This window comes from Haliotis rufescens, unplaced genomic scaffold (genome assembly GCF_023055435.1).
Source record: "Haliotis rufescens isolate VD_foot unplaced genomic scaffold, xgHalRufe1.0.p SCAF_16, whole genome shotgun sequence".
Lineage (NCBI taxonomy): Eukaryota > Metazoa > Mollusca > Gastropoda > Lepetellida > Haliotidae > Haliotis > Haliotis rufescens.
In genome coordinates this window covers 4,614,751-4,634,498 of record NW_025963846.1, presented here as the reverse complement: position 1 = coordinate 4,634,498, position 19,748 = coordinate 4,614,751, and the positions used below count along the sequence as shown (strand labels likewise).

General features: G+C 42.5%; 1 protein-coding gene across 1 annotated transcript in view; it reads left to right on the top strand.

The window, feature by feature from the left end:
• LOC124144297 (dynein axonemal heavy chain 3-like) overlaps positions 1 to 19,748 on the top strand; it is a 179,631-nt gene that overhangs the window by 54,520 nt on the left and 105,363 nt on the right. Inside the window, exons 12-28 of the mRNA XM_048396807.1 lie at positions 699 to 905; positions 2,382 to 2,635; positions 3,639 to 3,843; positions 4,542 to 4,745; positions 5,313 to 5,443; positions 6,422 to 6,617; positions 8,653 to 8,847; positions 9,533 to 9,721; positions 10,173 to 10,301; positions 11,408 to 11,608; positions 12,065 to 12,204; positions 12,685 to 12,775; positions 13,898 to 13,965; positions 15,417 to 15,645; positions 16,180 to 16,332; positions 17,230 to 17,368; positions 18,358 to 18,556. Of these exons, the coding sequence (XP_048252764.1) occupies positions 699 to 905; positions 2,382 to 2,635; positions 3,639 to 3,843; positions 4,542 to 4,745; positions 5,313 to 5,443; positions 6,422 to 6,617; positions 8,653 to 8,847; positions 9,533 to 9,721; positions 10,173 to 10,301; positions 11,408 to 11,608; positions 12,065 to 12,204; positions 12,685 to 12,775; positions 13,898 to 13,965; positions 15,417 to 15,645; positions 16,180 to 16,332; positions 17,230 to 17,368; positions 18,358 to 18,556 (2,930 nt within the window). The remainder of the gene's footprint in view (positions 1 to 698; positions 906 to 2,381; positions 2,636 to 3,638; positions 3,844 to 4,541; positions 4,746 to 5,312; positions 5,444 to 6,421; positions 6,618 to 8,652; positions 8,848 to 9,532; positions 9,722 to 10,172; positions 10,302 to 11,407; positions 11,609 to 12,064; positions 12,205 to 12,684; positions 12,776 to 13,897; positions 13,966 to 15,416; positions 15,646 to 16,179; positions 16,333 to 17,229; positions 17,369 to 18,357; positions 18,557 to 19,748) is intronic.

The window sequence follows — 19,748 nt, the reverse complement described above, 5'->3', positions numbered from 1 at the left end:
TGGATGCCGGGGACTGAGTAGGTGGTTGTGACATCATCGATACACATCGGGATGAGGTGGAGGGCTGGATGCTGGGGGACTCGGTAGGTGGTTGTGACATCATCGATACACCTCGGGATGAGGTGGAGGGCTGGATGCTGGGGGCCGAGTAGGTGGTTGTGACATCATCGATACACCTCGGGATGAGGTGGAGGGTTGGATGCTGGGGACTGAGTAGGTGGTTGTGACATCATCGATACAGATCGGGATGAGGTGGAGGGCTGCATGCCAGGGGACAAGGTAGGTGGTTGTGAAATCATCGATACACCTCGGGATGAGGTGGAGGGCTGGATGCCGGGGGACTCGGTAGGTGGTTGTGACATCATCGATACACCTCGGGATGAGGTGGAGGGCTGGATGCCGGGGGACTGGGTAAGTGGTTGTGACATCATCGATACACCTCGGGATGAGGTGGAGGGCTGGATGCTGGCGCCTCGGTAGGTGGTTGTGACATCATCGATACACATCGGGATGAGGTGGAGGGCTGGATCCTAGGGGACTCGGGTAGGTGGTTGGGACATCATCGATACACATCGGGATGAGGTGGAGGGCTGGATGTTGGTTAGAATACCAACATGAGTAGAAGCATGATGATTCAGTAGAACCTGATTCAGTAGAACACTGACTCACTGTACATGATTCAGTCTATGATGTTCCAGGAGGAGAGGTTGGGGCAGATGGACCACTTCTTCGGCTGCGTCGCCTCCTTGATGTCCAACTTGCTGCGCAGCTGTGTAGCCAACTCCATCTCTGACCTCGTTGACCTCGTGGAAGAGTACGCTGATGGCAACGTCTATGATGGCATCTACAGCATCTTCAAGGGGCTGGCACTGCCACAGAAAATACATCCTGTCACATTCTTCATGGTCAGTCTAGTTTACAACTGCATGGAACTCAGTGTTTTTTATGTTTTTTATGTTGGATAAAAATCTCTTCCTCGGTCTTGGCTGGGAATGTAAGTCCTCCCTCCCCAATTTCTCTCTTCCCTGGGCTTACATTTTCACATTCATGACCAACTCGTGTTACTCCGGGACAAGCCAAATAGGAACTCGTGCCCCACTCATGGTTATTTTTGCGATTTTAGCACAAACAGGCATATACCTAAAACAACTGTCAACTCGTTGCGTAATGGTCCACATATATTTCCCCATATATTACATATATTTCAGCTGCAATTTAAAGTACATCGGGACATGCGGAATTATACAGTATGATTGAACACATTTAACTGTATCTTGGGTATATTTAGATTTATATCTAGATATTTAGACTTATGTAAAATCAAAAATTACTCCTGAGGGATTTTTTGATGAAGAACTTGAAGTCATACACGCATTCTGATTATTTAGTTGTATTTTAAATTAGCACATAGCATTCATCGATATGGGGACGAGTCTTCTTGCAGGTTACGGAAAGGGCCAAGTGGTGACGAATGACTTTGTCAGTCAAGACTAAGGAGGAGATTTTTGTCCTACACTGAGCCCTAGCACAACCATGATGGTTTGCATGCAGAAGAAACATGATCTGCTGTAGTCATGAAACACACACACAAATCTGCCTTTTTATGGCAGTAAAAGATAACCCTTTTTATAAAGGTTATGTCAGTGTCAGGTGCTTGTCTCCCTTTTAGCACACAGTGAGTGAGTGAGTGAGTATGGTTTTACGCCGCTTTTAGCAATATTCCAGCAATATCACGGCGGGGAACACCAGTGAGTAATGGGTTTCACGCATTGTACCCATGTCAGGAATCGAACCCGGGTGTTCAGGGTGACGAGCGAATGCTTTAACCACTAGGCTACCCGACCGCCCATTTTGGTAAATAGACAAGACAATTAGATTTTCTTACAGATTGTCTGGTCAGGAAGCAAAAAAAAATAAAATGAACATGTTGTTAGGGTTGATATATGGGCTATTTCAATATTAAAAAAAATATATTAGGTATATTTCTTACAAAACCACACACCAAAAACGTTTAGGATAAAAGTTTTGTTCATTCAAACAACTTTAACTTTCAAACTATTGTTAAAGTTAGTGTAGGTTATTCATTAAACAAGAAACATGAATTGTTGAGGCCTTTGTTGAAGTTTTTTTAAGAAATCTAGAACAATTGTCTGACCCAAAAACTTTGTGGTATCTAATTTTAAGTGACTTCTACTAGATATGGAAAAAAGCATTCAAACGTACAACTTTATAGATGACTATAGAATGGTGTAAGAATCGCCATGAAAATGTCGTTATATGCAATAAACCAGATGTTGTTATCCATTAAGTTGTATGTTTCATTATTTACTCACTAACTTCTAGAATGCCAACCAAACAGCTACTCTGAATTTCTCTTTCAGCAAGAGAGCTTGGAGGAAGGGGAACTGTCTTTCAAACCCGTCTTTCCCAACATCTGTGACTTTTTCTGCTTCATTATCGACACCATGGTCGCTAGCGTCACAGACCTGAAGCACATCGAACACCTGCTCTTCCATGCTGTGGATGACCTTGAAGACAAATTCATCAGTACTGTACAAGATGGCGAGGAATTGGTGGAAATCGCCAAAGCCCGTATACGCAAGGTGGTCATGGCAAATAGTCATGGCCCTATTAAGTAAGTCCCAAAAATGATTGTAAGATAATTCTAGATGAACTTATCGACACACGTTGACTAGGGACAGTCTCACATCAGTTACAGTGACTGAATGAGTGGTATTGGGTTTTGTGACATACTAGTGTGGAAGTGCAGCCAAAAATAGAGGCTGCCACCGGTTGCGCAGTCGTCTAAGGTGCTGCAATCTGCTGTGAAGAGTTACGTCCCTTGGGCATGCCAGAAACCTATGGTTGTGGGTTGGAATCCCCAAAACATCTGAGACCATCATCACTTTGGGCTTTCTCCCACATTAAGCTGCCACTGTGATATAACTGGAATACTGTTTAAAAGGTGTTAGACCCAACTCACTCACACACTCCAAAGAGAGGCAGGGATGTTGAACAGATCTCCCACATTGGTAAAATCCACAGGCACAGCGCTCCATACCACAATCTAATCTGAGCTTGACAACTCTGTATCATGTAAGTCATAATTTAAACATGAAAATGAAATATTTGTCGAATTGGGGTACCAACAGTGTGCTTACAAAGGAAGAATGAAAAATATTTGGGATTCAAACTTACAAACCGTCAAGGCAGCCAAGGGACATAACTCCACCAAGTTGCAATGTCTTATACCAAAGTTTAGCCCTCCTATGAACCCGTTATCATTGAGGATGTATTACCTTGGTCAGGTTGACCTTGACTACACAATCTGAAAATACAGTCATAGATCCGAAAACTCAATTTTGAAAATGAATTATTTCTCCTGAGACGATTCACTGAAATGGTAAATGTCTATGACTTGCGTCACTTTCGGGCTTTCCTCCCACATTAAGCTGACACGGCATGATATAACTAGAATACTCACTCACTCACTCACTCACTCACTCACTCACTCACTCACTCACTCACTCACTCACTCACTCACTCACCAAAGCCCACCCACCCACTCACTCACTCACTCACTCACTCAACCAAAGCCCACCCACTCACTTAAACCAAAGTCACTATATCTTTTCAAGGTACAAGTCCACCTATGAGCCATACAAGTACCTGCTCTCTACCCATGCTGACACGTTCACCAACAAGTTCACGAGTCGCGACCACTCGCTGCGGGAGTATGTACGGGAGATAGAGAAGCTGAAGAGGATGGCGTCTGAGGTGGGATCCCTCCCAGTCCGCATCCCCATGCACTTCTTCCTCCTCGACTGCAACCACATCAACCGGGTAAGCAGGCACAGGCAGCAGCAATGGTCAAGGTTACAGGAACCCTATTGTATAGGACTGGGATGAGTCCAAATTTACTACCCGGGTACTCACCTCCCTATTACCCGACCCTACCTGGGTACCCACTGTAGGTTTCAGATGTCTCAAAATGTCCGATAAGGAACATTTTTAGCATAGCCCTGGCAAAATGTATTTAGATACATGTATGAAACATTCTGGTCATTCATACACTGAAGTTGAATTAAGTTTTATCTTTATTCAACCATATGAAAAATCAGAAGGAATGGGTTCATAGTCAGAAAGAAATGTGAACATTAGTGACTTGTGGTGTAACCATAGAGTTCTAGATAATTTTTGTCATTAAACAATATATCATGTGACTAACCACGTGTCCGGGTAGTCCTGTGGGTACGCGGGTCCTACTCAGTACCCACCAGACCCGGGTACCCAAGTTACCTGTCCCAGCCCTGACTATTGTACCATGAGGACATGAACCTTTTATGGATAACAACTTCCTAGTGTTTGTAAGAGTCCAACCATTGATGTTGGTGGTGGTGGTGGTGGGGAGGGGAATCTTAGTCCAAATGCCCTGACACCCTGCAACATTACCACTATCAATAGACATGACACACGCTTGAAATAATGCCAATGTGGCTTTAATTTTAAATTTACTCACTCACTCATTGCATATATTTCAGTGGCTGATTGACCGTGCTCGCTCTTTGATAGACATCATGGTGACTAAAATAATCACAACCAGTCTGAACTTCAACCGTGGAATCTGTAAACAATACGACCAGATCGTCAAAAACAGCGCTCAGCAGGCCACCAACACAGAGGAACTTGTCAGACTCATAGACTATGTGGAGAACCTCAAAGTTGGGGAGCTTTTAGAGCTTAAGGTGGGTCTCTCTCACAGAAGAACTGGTCAGACTCATAGACTATGTGGAGAACCTCAAAGTTGGGGAGCTTTTAGAGCTTAAGGTGGGTCTCTCTTACAGAAGAACTGGTCAGACTCATAGACTATGTGGAGAACCTCAAAGTTGGGGAACTTTTAGAGCTAAAGGTGGGTCTCTCTCACAGAAGAGCTGGTCAGACTCATAGACTATGTGGAGAACCTCAAAGTTGGGGAGCTTTTAGAGCTAAAGGTGGGTCTCTCTTACAGAAGAACTGGTCAGACTCATAGACTATGTGGAGACCCTCAAAGTTGGGGAACTTTTAGAGCTAAAGGTGGGTCTCTCTTACAGAGGAACGTGTCAGACTCATAGACTATGTGGAAAACCTCAAAGTTGGGGAACTTTTAGAGCTAAAGGTGGGTCTCTCTCACAGAATAACTGGTCAGACCCATAGACTATGTAGGGAAGCTTATTGGGAAAATGTTAACGTTTACAGAAGTTGGCAAACTATTGGGGAAACTGTTAGAAGTTTATGAAACATCACACAATTCTTCAGTGATTTTTCGTTTTCAGGACAAACTTGAGGTTGCTGTTGGTAACCTGATGTTCCTGATGGACTATGGGATACTCCCCTCCAATGATGTCATCATCAACAACAACACCTTCACCTGGCCTGACAGAATCATGCCCATTGTGAGAAACACGTAAGAAACTGCAGTCAATACGGACACTCAATTTGCCCACCCAACAAAACGCACCCACCCACCCAAAACCTCACAGACCTGCCCAACAACACACCCACCCACCCATCTACCCCAAAACACTCACCCAACACCCAACACAATCCAATAACACAATAACAACACACTTCAACCCCCATCTTCCCAACAACACTTGACCACCCAACCAACAACACACCCATCTACCAACAACACACGCACCCACCCGTCCAACATCACACCCACCCACCCAACAACACACCCACATACCCAACACCCACCCACACACCCAACAACACACACACCCCACCCTGCCAACAAAACACACACCCCACCCACCCAACAACAACTCATCCAACAACACACCCACCTACCCAACAACAACTCACCCAACAAAACATCCACCTAACAACATACCCACTCAACAACACACCAAACAATACACCAACACACCAAACAACACACCCACACACCAAACAACACACCCACACACCCAACAACACACCCACCCACCAAACAATACACCCACACACCAAACAACACATCCACACACCAAACAACACACCCACACACCAAGCAAAACATCCACACACCAAACAACACACACACCCATCCAACAACACACCCGACCAGCAACACAATAAACGCCACACCAATGAGACACACCTACTCACTCACTCACCCAACAACACACCTAACCAACAACACAATAAACCCCACACCCATGAGACACACCCACCCACCCAACAACACACCCAACCAACAACACAATAAACGCCACACCCATGAGACACACCCACTCACTCACTCACCCAACAACACACCCAACCAACAACACAATAAACGCCATACCCATGAGACACACCCACCCACCCAACAACACACCCAACCAACAACACAATAAACGCCACACCCATGAGACACACCCACTCACTCACTCACCTGCCTTTGTGTCTCTGTCAGGGAGAACAAGCTACAGAGGGAGCATGACATGGCAGTGTCCAAACTGAGGGACAAGAAGAAAAAGTTTGCCATGGAGTTGGCAGAGGCGGGCCGCAAGGTCGGAGCCTTCTCCTCCCGAGACCGGATGTCCGAGGCAAAGCAGTACATGGCGGAGCTGGACGAGATCACCATCCGACTGGAGACTTTCAAACAGACGGTAGGGTGACATGTGACTGTTGAGGCTAGTCAGTTGATGATGTGTTTCATCATTTCCGTTAAATCATATTTGGCCGTCCGATGGCTGTTTTGGATGGAGCAGTAGTGTATGCAATGGTGGTCAGTGAATAACTCGTGGTAAAAGACCCCACAACAAGAGTTGTGTTGATCACACATGAGATTTTGTGTTCTTCATAAAGAGTAGGGAGACATGCAACTTTCAAGGCTGGTCAAGTATTGCCTGTGTATCAGTGTATAATATGTGTGTCTCACACACAAAGAGTTGAGTCCCTCACACACACATTGCTCTTCATGGGTTTCAGTGAATCCACCTGACTGATTCTAGACCTGTCAGTGTGAGTGAGTGAGTTGGGTTTAACGCCGCTTTTAACAGTATTCCAGTTATATCACGGCGTGTCAGCTTAATGTGGGAGGAAAGCCCGAAGTGATGCAGGTCTCAGACGTTTACAAGTTTAGTGAATCCCACGAGCACGGGTATGGTGCTGACAAACCTAGAAACATAATTGGGATGAACCGGGATTCGAACCCACAATCATAGGTTTCTGGCGTGCCCAAGGGCCGCAACTCTGCACAGCGAATCGCGCCGCCTTAGACGACTGGGCCACCCGTGCCCCCAGACCTGTCAGTACTATACCATGGTCATTTGTTTCAAGTGACTATATCAACTTTAATACAACTGAAATGCAGTGTTAAACCCAACTCACTCTAATGTCACCTGGTTATCAGGATCAGTCAGCTCCATGCCCATTTGTTTCACCATGGTAACTGCCCAAGTGGCCATTCATGCTGTGATATACCGTATTCCACGTTATAAGCGCCCCGCTCTAATAAGTGCCCACGGCGATATTTGCTAATATATTGGCTTGTGAACAATCCCAATTAGCACCCCTTCCGATTGATCAATGTACACAAGACTTATTTATTCGCGTATAATATGCACTCGTGTGTTATATGCACCCTTAATTATGGGCAATTAAATTCTGGAAAAAATATATCTGTCGTATATAAACATTTCAGGCTGTCAGCATAAACCACGACATTTATCTTTCAACTTTCAACTTTCTTTTTTTTCCACCAAAATAATATTCTAATAAGAGCCCCCATATTTCTAATTTTGAGAGCGCCCTGGGCGCTTATTACGTCGAATACGGTAACTAACATGCAGTTTTAAACCCAGCTCATTCACTTCGAAACTCTACTGCTGACCACAACGCTGCCATCATTAGCACAGACTCACTATGCCATTAGTGACAGTTATTCCGGACAAGCCGAATAGCGACTTGTGCCCCTCTTGTGGCCATAAGAATAAAACATTATTTCTCAGGGATTTTTTGACCAAAATACTTGAATCATATGCAAATTGGTATGATTGGTTTGATGTATTTTTGACATAACATTCATCGATAGAGGGATGTGTCTTCCTGCAGGTCACCGAAAGGGGCAAGTTGTTACGAATGTCACCATGTGTACGTACTTTCACGTACACTGACAGTATGATTATTGCTTTTCATAGCTTCCTCAGCATTCCACCAATCAGAGGTGAGGTGAGGTGAAATGGGGTTTAACGTCGCGTCCAAGATTATTGCACTTATATAGCGACGTGCATGTAGGTGTGTGTGTTTGTGTGGCTGCTTGTACTAGTCCGGACTGATGCCGATGTATAATGCTAGCTCACTGAGATACCATGCCGCAGTTTAACATGAATACCCCACTCAGACACAGTATACTGACTCCGAGCCGACCAGTCCTTGTTTTAGCCCCTTAATGCCGAGCGCCAGACAGGGTAACAACAAGTACCATCTTTTAACGGCTTTTGGTATGACGCGGCCGGGGATCGAACCCCGGACCTTCTGCTCTCTGGGCGGACGCTCTACCACTAGACCACGGAGTCCACCAATCAGAACTAGGACTGTCATAACTCCCAGACCTTCACCTAGATTCAGGACAGAGTGCTAGGTTCCTCTTGTTTCAAGAAGTGTTTCCTGATTGTATATGATTGTGTACAATGTATTCAGAAACTTGGCATCAATCGGGAAGAAGTGATGCTGGGGTTTGAGCATCAGACGCCATATGATGAGATCCTGGAGATCGCCACGGCCAAGGAACCGTTTGACAAGCTGTGGTCGACTGCCGTCACATTCCATGGTGAACACGACAAGTGGATGAACGGACCGATACTGGAGGTCAATGCTGAGGTTGTGGAGGAAGAGGTATGGTTATTCAATGTTTTGGTTTGAAAACATGTGAAATTGTTGAATTACAGTTTGAACTTGAACTTTGAACTTGATGTTACCATATTGATACTTGTTGTTACCATATTGATACTTGATGTTACTGTAGCAGGGTCTAAAGTCATCCCAGATATGACATCCTTACCTTGTCAGCTAGCTGACGGGGGTTAACCTCTTTGGTCATATGGACAAGGTGTCCGACCTCAGGTCCATGGTTTGAATCCCATTACAGGACTCACATTTTTATGGCCCCCACATTACCATGTTGATACTTGATGTTACCATGTTGATACTTGATGTTACCATGTTGATACTTGATGTTACCATACTGATACTTGATGTTACCATATTGATACTTGATGTTACCATATTGATACTTGATGTTACCATATTGATACTTGATGTTACCATATTGATACTTGATGAGACAGTAAGAATATCCTTTGGGTGATCAATAAGTTAAACAGAAAAACAATTCTCGCATTTTGATGAATCTAGTAGTTGTAACAGATCAAAATTTATTTTTGAACTACATTTGACAAGTTCATCACCATATATAGCAGAAGGAACAAACTATTCAAAAAAATTCACCTTTCAAATTCTGCATAAGGCATAAAAACATGTCAAGAATGCATACATGACCGCCCTTGCATCTGTTGTGTAGGTTCAGAACTTGTGGCGAACTGCCTACAAGCTGACCAAGACGTTCTCCAGCCCCGAGTACCGCAGCTCTCTCAAGGCAGCAGCCACCATCAAGGCCAAACTGGAGAAGTTCAAGATCAACATGCCTCTCATCAATGCTCTGTGTAACCCAGGCATCAAGGAGAGGCACTGGGGCATGATGAACGAGAAGGTGATGGATGTTCAGGAAACAACCATTTAATATCACTTCTTCAATATAACATGCATTTTATTGGTCTCTGGAAGAAGAAGCCAAACGATAATATTTATTTTTTAGGACATCAAGCATGACCAGTGGACAGTTATTGTTTTGTGGTAATAACTGTGGCAGAATATTATTGTCCAATATTTTCAGGAACAGATGGTATATCGTCGGATCATGGTTTTCGGACATCATACGTTTTCGGACGGCCATGTTTATCACGATTACTCACGCTTTAACGGAGGGTTAAGCATCACACTGACATTGTAAATACTCAGATGATGGCTTGTTTATAAGAGGAAGCTGTCTTTTATAAGTGAATGATATGTTTTATAGTTGTTCATGTGATTAGAGAGAAAACTGCCACTGTTCCCTAAGTGTCCGAAAACCCATAACACGGGGATATATGTTCGTGTTGCAGGTGGGGTTCAACATGACCCCGAATGAGCAGACACCGCTCCTGGAGGTGTTGCAGATGGGGCTGGAGAAGTACCTGGATGAATTGATGGACATCAGTTCCCAGGCCAGCAAGGAGTTCGCATTGGAGAAGGTGGGTGGCAGGATGTCCCTCTCATGCTGGAGTAGGGGAGTAAATGTTATTTTGTAAAAATATTCAAGCTTATCAAGGCAGCCCTGAAATAACCGACTTTGATCCATCAAATCAGTGGTATATAACTTTGTTAGTGATCTGCAACATTGTGGTATGATGGATGACACTCAAAAGGCACATTGTCACCAACTAATAGTCATAGTCAGCTCATATGACAAGCATTTATGAAAAATTGTAACACAGCTTGTTACAACATGACTCGTTTATTCAAGGTCCAGACGCAAACAGCTGTTTCTACAATCTCTGTTACATTCTCACAACTCAACCAGATATCCTAGCAACAAGTACAAAACATTCGATCAATTACCATTACTAACCAGGTACTTAGCAATATTAGAATTTCCAGACACTGACAGTGTTGACATTCAATATCACTTTCAGTATCTAGAGTTATCTTCCTTTGTCCGTAAGTGCTTGCTGCTAACACAATGGCACTAATCTCCCCACTTGTCACTTTTGGCCCAATCTCATTAAAATAAGATCTGAGGACATCCCATTACGGGTCACGTCAGAACAACCTTTCGCGAATTTTGAGGGTCAATGAAATGACTGACATGAAATCGGCATTAGCCAATCAGAAAGCAGCTTTCTTGAGCTTCACGACGCTTGTTTCAAACTGGCGACTACGCTTCGAAACATATTTTGACATATTCTCGATTAAAAAAATTAAAACTGTTAAAAAGAACATTCTGGAATGGCTTACAGATGGCCTAGATTGTATGAATATAATCATAAATCCCGTAACTGTCGTTCGGAATACCCTCTGTTAAATATTTCGAGGTTGCATGATTAGAAAACACATTCCATCTGTCACTTTCATGATCTGGTAAGCGATGCTCTGATTGGTTGGATGAAAGGTCGTTCTGACGTGACCCGTAATGGGATGTCCTCAGATCTTTGTTCAGCGATAGCGAGAACTAAGATCTGATTTTAAAAAGATTGCTTGCCATAAGGTCATAAGTCATTTAAGGCTTTCAAGTTCAAAGGCTTGAAAGTGGCATTAAACTGAAATGATTCACTCCTACACTGTCTGACTTTGTCACTAGGCTCTGTCCAAGATGAAGATGGAGTGGGAGGCCGTCCACTTCAACTTTGTGGCGTACAAGGACTCCGGTATTAGCATTCTGTCTGCCTTCGATGAGATCCAGGTGCTTCTGGATGATCACATCGTCAAGACAACCACCATGAAGGGATCCCCGTTCATTGGTCCATTCGAGTCAGAGGTCAATGAGTGGGATCACAAACTGGTGGGCAGAGATATTATATATCAAACTCTCAGATAAATCATTTCTTACACAATATGCATCAGTTAAATGTTAAAGTGGTTTGGTTTTAGGGTGTGTAAATAAAAGATGATTGCACTAGCTTGAAGCTGTCATAACATTTATCTTACAACTCGTTGTTTCTAAACATATCTGAATTTCATTAACATTATGAAAAATTAAAGCAATGATCGTAAAAGAGTTTTCAATTTTTACTACTTACATATTGACTGATCGGCAGACATATCATCGGTCAAACTGTAATGTGTAAGTTTATTCCGTACAGGGAAGAAAACCTTATCACAGAATTGTTTTAGTGTATTATTGCATTGTAGATGATATTTTTATCACATAAGGAATATCTCTGTGGGATTAATATGTAACAGGGAGCCAGATTATACAAATCTGACATTTCAAGTTGGATTCTCGGTGTCATTTCAGCATCGGATGCGAGACATATTGGATTCGTGGCTGAAAGTACAGTCAGCATGGCTGTACCTGGAACCAATATTTGGCTCTCAGGACATCAGGAACCAGATCCCTGTGGAGGGCAAGATGTTCGAGGAGGTGGACAGCCATTGGTAGGTGGCAGGGGTAAAGATGGCAGGGGATTGAACTGTGAGCTTTAGTTCCAAGGTCAGATGTGTTCCTGTAGAGGACTCTGCAGCAAGGATCGGTGAATATTTTGATGTTGTTTTCTGTTTGTGGTGTTGTAGACTTTCCTGCATATGTTCCCATTGTCGTAAGAAGAAGAGTCCTCTACACTTGTGTTGTTTCTTGAAGACTATTTCATCAATGTAGATAAATCACTATCTCAAACACTGTTCCCTCTTGACGTAGGAGACATCATTGCATATACAGAGTGATACTATGAATGAGTGAGTGAGTGAGAGAGTGAGTGAGTGAGTGAGTGAGTGAGTGAATGAGTGAGTGAGTGAGTGAGTGAGTGAGTGAGTGAGTGAATGAGTGAATGAATGAATGAATGAATGAATGAATGAATGAACGAATGAATGAATGAATTCTAAACACATATGGAACTACATTGATCCATGTTCCAACAGGCGTACCATCATGGAGAATGCGATAAAGAACACGCAGGCGCTGGTGGTTGTGTCCCAGGACCAGATGCTGGAGAAGCTGCAGCACTCGGAGGTGAGTCGACCATGCCCCAACTCTTACACCTACACAGTCATCCTGTCTCTGAAACTAACTGTTGTTACTGTGTACAAACGTTATTGTTATTGTGTACAATAGTTATTGTTATTGTGTACAACAGTGTTTGTTTTTGTGTGCATTACAAACAGTGACACTTATATTGCTACCAACTTGGATTCTTTTATCTCAAATAGTAGGGCTGGGACGGGTAACTCAGGTACTTGGGTTGGGTGGATCCTCATTAGGACCCGGGTACCCACAGGACTATGTCACTTGATGGTTATAGTCATGTGATATATTGTTTAATAACAATAATGTCGCTAATGTTCCCATTTCTTTCTGATGAAGCACGCATTGTTTTTTACCTGTGTATGAGTAAAGATAAAGCTTTAGTCAATTCAGTGTATGCATGATCTGATCATTTGATACATGTATCTAAACAGTTTTTGCCAGGGCTGCGTTAAAACAATTCCCAATCCGACATTTTGTTCCCAACTCTTGAGACCTGCAGTGGGTACCTGGGTAGGGTTGGGTAATAGGGGGTCGGGTACGCAGGTAGTAAATTTGGACTCGTCCCAGCCCTAGACAAATAGAACCTCAGGCCTGATATAGAAGGATTTGGTTCTGTTTTAATCTCCAAGAAGGAAACAACATTCAGTGAATGCACAGTTAATATATTTCATAGGGGCGGTCGGTAGCCTAGTGGTTAAAGCGTTCGCACATCACGCCAAAAACCCGGGTTCGATTCCCGACATGGGTACAATGTGTGAAGCCCATTTCTGGTGTTCCCCGCCGTGAAATTGCTGGAATATTGCTAAAAGCGGCGTAAAACCATACTCACTCACTAATATATTTCATTTCTGTGGTAAGTGAAAGTTTTCTCTTTCCATAAATTATTTAAAATTCATTTTGGGATAATTGCTTTGAAGTTTCTTTTTTAATAATAATAGCCTGATGAGTTTAGTTTTGAATAGTTTGAAAATGTTTTGTGAAGATGTTTATAGTGCCGTGATACAAACTGGCAGTCTGTGATGATGAAGGAGGTGAAATGTTGATGTAAAATGGATGACACTGTAGTGGCATACTCTCTTCAGTGATTCCATGTTCCCTGTTTTCCAGTCCATGCTTGATGACATCCAGAAAGGCCTCAATGACTACTTAGAGAAGAAGAGGCTGTTCTTCCCAAGGTAGGACCGCCTCCGTGGTCTAATGGTAGAGCGTCCGCCCGGAGAGCGGAAGGTCCGGGGTTCGATCCCCCGCCGTGTCATACCAAAAGACGTTAAAAGATGGTACTTGTTGTTACACTGTCTGGCGCTCTGCATTAAGGGGCTAAAACAAGGACTGGTCGGCTCGGAGTCAGTATACTGTGGGGTATTCATGTTAAACTGCGGCATGGTATCTCAGTGTGCTAGCACTATAAATTGGCATCAGTCCGGACTAGTACAAGCAGCCACACACACACATACAGGTGCATGCACATCGCTATAAAAGTGCAATAATCTTGGACGCGATGTTAAACCCCATTTCACCCCATCTCTTCCCAAGGTAGACACTGACCTGCAGACCATCAAATGATTGTTTAAGACAGGTTCTCATACTAGTATTGTGGTAGTCTGCTATCTGACTCGCAAGAAACTGGAGTTAGTTTAGATTTGCTTGATTCAACCAAGTTCAGATATGTGAGGGAGCTATTGGAAGATATTGCAAATGATTCAGATTTTTTAAGGGGTCTTAATAATTACAAAAAAAAGCACTTAAAGGAATAAAAAGTTAACTACAAGCACCCAAATTCACATCATTAATTGACCCCCATCAAGATCTGGATTAGATTTAGTCAGCAATACATGCTTGTCGTTAGAGGCGATTAACAGGATTGTGTGGTCTTCATTGATGCATGTCATTTTTTCCAATTATTTAGATCGGTGCTTATGGTGTCAGTTACTGGTCCAGACTTAATTATTTACAGACCACCGTCATATAGCTGGAATATTTTTGAGTGTGGCAATAAACAAAAAAGAATGAAAGAAAGAAGAATTGTTCTGTTTGTTGTCTTGTATTGATGACATTATGAAAATACAAACAAGCATGACAATTATTCAACTATGAACGGGATGCTATTACATATTCATGGCATATGACATTAACATTCCTGAGTGAGTGAGTGAGTGAGTGAGTGAGTGAATATGGTTATACGCCGCTTGTAGCAATATTCCAGCAATATCACGGTGAGGGACACTAGAAATTGGCTTCAAACATTATACCCATGTCGGGAATCGAACCCGGGTCTTCGGTGTGAAGAGCGAAAGCTTTAACCACTAGGCTACCCGACCGCCCCTAAAATTCCTGATGCTGTTTAGAGATTGCCATTGTCAGTGTTGAGGACAGACTTGTGAATCACACCAGTCAACAACTTCCATCACACATTTGCCTTCAACATTTTGTGGAAAAATTATTTATAAAAATAAATGCCTTCTGCCAGACGTTTTTGAATAAATGGATGAAAATCTAATTAAAACTTTATCGTGACCTATGATCTCAACACATGTTATGCTGTTGGTATTAGATCAGTGAAATCCCTGGCCTCTATGTGGTTCTCTATGTAAACATTATAACAAAGTTGTATTCCTGATGATTCAAGGTTCTTCTTCCTGTCCAACGATGAGCTCCTGGAAATCTTGTCTGAGACCAAAGACCCTCTTCGTGTCCAGCCACATCTCAAGAAGTGCTTTGAGGGAATCGCTCAGCTGACCTTCAACCTGGAGAAGGTCATTGTTGCCATGGAGTCTGCTGAGAAGGAGAAAGTGGACTTCCCTCGTAGGATCATCCCTGGTGACGCAAACGGTCTGGTGGAGCGATGGCTGCTACAGGTTGGCAGATTGTCAACCCTTCTCCTGTTGTGCCTAAATTCTTTCTTGGTCACAGTTGCGATGAATCTTGTCATTTTGGGACAGCCCAAATGGTGACTTGCGCCACTTTTGTTTTTATTTCTGTGACTTTGTTCTCTCTGCATTCAAGTGGGCATACCAAAATAAAAAGTCAATCAGTTAAACTTTCAAAATTGCTTCAGACTAATGCAGATATGTTACTATGATTTATGTGGAGTAGAAGTTGAGGTCTGCACTGCAGGTGGAACAGGTGGCCATGTCATCTACAGTGTTATAATTCACTGTGCAGAGTCGCCACCCACAGGTGTGCCAAAAATCTATAATTGTGATTTCAAATATGGAATTCTATTTCTGGGTTTGAAAAGACCATACCAAGTTTGTGTGTTTCATCAAGGTATTAAAATTCTAGGACCTGCATCACTTTAGGCTTTTGTTACACATCAAGCAACCATGCTTTAATATAACTGTTAGAAGTGTTAAACTCACTCACTCACTCTTCTCACCATGTCCAAACAGGTGGAGGAGGTGATGAAACTCAGTCTGAAGGAGGAGATGACTAAAGCTGTTCAGTCCTACCAAAACACCCCTAGGAAGGAATGGGTTCTCCAGTATCCTGGACAGATTGTATTGGCTGCTGGACAGGTCCATTGGACTGCAGAGGTGACTAAGGTGAGTCAAAGTCGTCCACAGTTCTTGGCTTATCAAACATGAGTGAATAATATAATGAAAACATTTTTACCAAGATTTAAAAAAACAAAACAAATCTCTTTCCATACTCATAAACAGAGTCGCTTCCAGCTATATCATGAGCATGTGTTGATGAATCACTATCAAATAGTGATGACACCAGGTGTTCGCAAAAAGGTGAACATATCCTGCCCCACTGGTGGCACCCATCACAAACACATGCAAAGGCAAGTCAGTTGTTCACGGGAGCATATGGTAAAGTCAAATTAGGGAATTGCATCGGACATCATTATCGTCACTGATGCATCAAATTTAGGAATGTCCTCCACATGTCTACTATAAAATGTTTTGAAACTTTTACTGAGGCCTTGATTGTTGTGACCTTTAAGCAACTTCTGAGCAAGAGTCGTATGATGCTCTTTGAAATCTTGGTAGAAACAGCATGCTCAGTTGTACCTCAAAAGTTGTGAAATTTAGACTCCAGGGGCTGAAGCAGCTGGATACTGTTCGACATTCAGGGAAAGTTGACTATTGGAAAGTTGAAGTCATCCCTGTTGTCATACAGTCTTGTGGAGAGTGTTTTGTCACTCTGAATCTTTATGCATAGATCGAGATATAAAACAGATTAAGCGGTCTCACTGGTCTCCATTATTCCTAGTTCAGGTGGGTAAATCAGTGGAAGGGAAGTGGCTATTTGATGGTTATTGAACAACATCAGATCATCGATATACCTGAAGCTTAAGTTAAACTTCTTGGCCAAATTACCTTGTTTTGACTTTGCCAATCGAAGAAGAAACGTTGATCCATATGCTTAAAGAAACAGATTGTTTTAACCAGTAGGAGACTGCTATGTGTTGACATGTAACATTCTTCGTCCAGGCTATCCAGGACAACCACCTCAAGGAGTACCTGGCCAAGAGTAATAAGCAGGTGGATGAGATCGTACAGATGGTTCGGGGTAAACTCTCAAAGATGGCCCGCATCACGCTGGGAGCTCTCATTGTAATTGATGTGCATGGTATGTACATTACTTCTCAACAACAGTGGATAATATATTGACTGCGCATTGTGAGATTTATAAAAACTTGTTTACTGATGTGCTTCTCTAAAAAAAGGAAAGTGAAAAGAGAAATTAATTTTTCAAATTTTCAATAATTTCTTATTCCACCAACTGCAAACTTACATGTTCACCTCAAAATATTGTGCCACAACATATCCAACTGTAAGACAGGGGAGCTTCATAACATTGCAAGTGTAGTAACAGATTCTATAACCTTTTGAACAAAAGAGGAAATTTATTTACTTTTTTCCAACCTACTAAACAGGATTTTTCAAACATTGGCAAAGCAAGAAATATAACCTCTTGCCTTTGATGGTCTCAGACTTCATTTAATGAAGGGTGGTGTGGTATCCTAGTGGGTAAAGTGTTTGTGAAATGTTCCAAAGGCCTGTGTTCAACTCCTACACTGAAACAGTCTGTGATGTCACTTGCTGGTGTTGCTCATTATGATACATCTTCTCGAGGCAAGGGAGTTAACTGACGATAAGCTCAGTTTCCACCCTTGCCGAACTAGGCTGGAATTATGAGTGACATTTTGGCTGGATTAACGAGTCTATGCATAGTCCAATTAAAATCTTGTAACGGAATCGACATCCGGTTCATAAACTGACGCGATTTGATGTACTTTGTGAGGTAAGACCAATTTTATTACAATATAGACCTTGATTATCGATCAGATCATCTTGACAGGGTGCCGCCATTTTGCTTAAAACAAATGCAAGTCATATGCGAGATGGAATCTGATTGGTTAATAGGAAGGTCATTTAAAGGATATCACTCAAAATCTCCACTGGTGGCGCTACGATTGAGCCCACTAATTCCATCCTTGTTCGGCAAGGGTGGAAACTGGACCTTTACAGTCAATTAACTCCCTTGCCTCTGGAAGATGATTATGATATTGTTTGTTTGTTAACTCATCTAATTAAAAATATTTTAAAATATTGAAGCACGAGACACTGTTGCCAAACTGTACGAGATAGACACCCAGAGTCACCACGACTTCTCGTGGATCAGCCAGCTGCGCTACTACTATGAGGATCGGGTTGCTATGGTGAGGATGATCACGACCTCCGTGGCCTATGCCTATGAGTACCTGGGTAACTCCGGCCGCCTCGTCATCACGCCCCTCACGGACAGGTGCTACAGGTGGGACAATACGTTTTTCTACTTATCACAAAAAGAAATTCATAAGCGAACTAATTCTTTACAAAACTGTGAATGTGTTTCATATTTATTGAATCCTCTCCTGTTAATTCAACTGGCTTCATCATTATATTGTTATCTTTGTACATTAATCCCACCTTGTGTTCTGTAAATATGTATAATCCTTGCTTACATATATATATATATGTATATACTACTTCATGTCCATTATTCAGTTATGGCCTGATGAGACTCGTACGTGGTAGGAGTTGAAAGTGCTAGCCAATTAAAACTGTGTTCAATCTTACTCCACTTATTTAATTATAACTCTCTCTCTCTCTCTCTCTCTTTCTTTCTCTCTCTCTCTCTCTCTCTCTCTCTCTCTCTCTCTCTCTCTCTCTCTCTCTCTCTCTCTCTCTCTCTATCTCTCTCTCTCTCTCTCTCTCTGTCTCTCTCTCTATATATATATGTAAGCAAGGATTATATCCTACCTAAATTTTATCCCGGGGGAAGTTTTACTCTAGACTATAGTATCTATAGGATTTATTACATGAGAGTATAGTATCTATAGGATTAAATACATGAGAGTATAGTATCTATAGGATTAAATACATGAGAGTATCGTATCTATAGGATTAAACACACTGGTATGGGTTCAAATTCACTGGGGAGAATCATCCTGACACTAGAGATTTTCACCCCCGAGATAAAAGATGGGGTAGGATAATATTCACTCTTATATATACACATACTAAGCATTCACCTGATGAAGTAGCTCTGAAACGTTGTGGCAAAGAGTAAAAGAAGTTGCTATCCATAAAAAGTATCATGTTTTCATATAAGGAAGACTGATTCGTGCAAAGGGAATTAATAAATCTAAACGAATTGCTAGCATAAAGTATTGGGACAGGGCCTATGGCTGTGTAGCAGCCACAAAATGTCCGAGTCCCGTGAGGGGATTCGAACCACGGACCTTCTGATCAGAGACCAGACGCCTTGTCCACATGACCAAAAAGGTTAACCCCGTCAGCAGGCTGACAAGGTAAGGATGTCATCTGTGGGATGACTCCACGCCCTGCTACAGCTGCATAACAAGTTCATAAGGTTAACCATAATTCTACCATTGAATTTGGAAGTTACATGATTGAAAATGGTCAATCAGCAGTATCAAATGAAAACATACATACTGGATTTC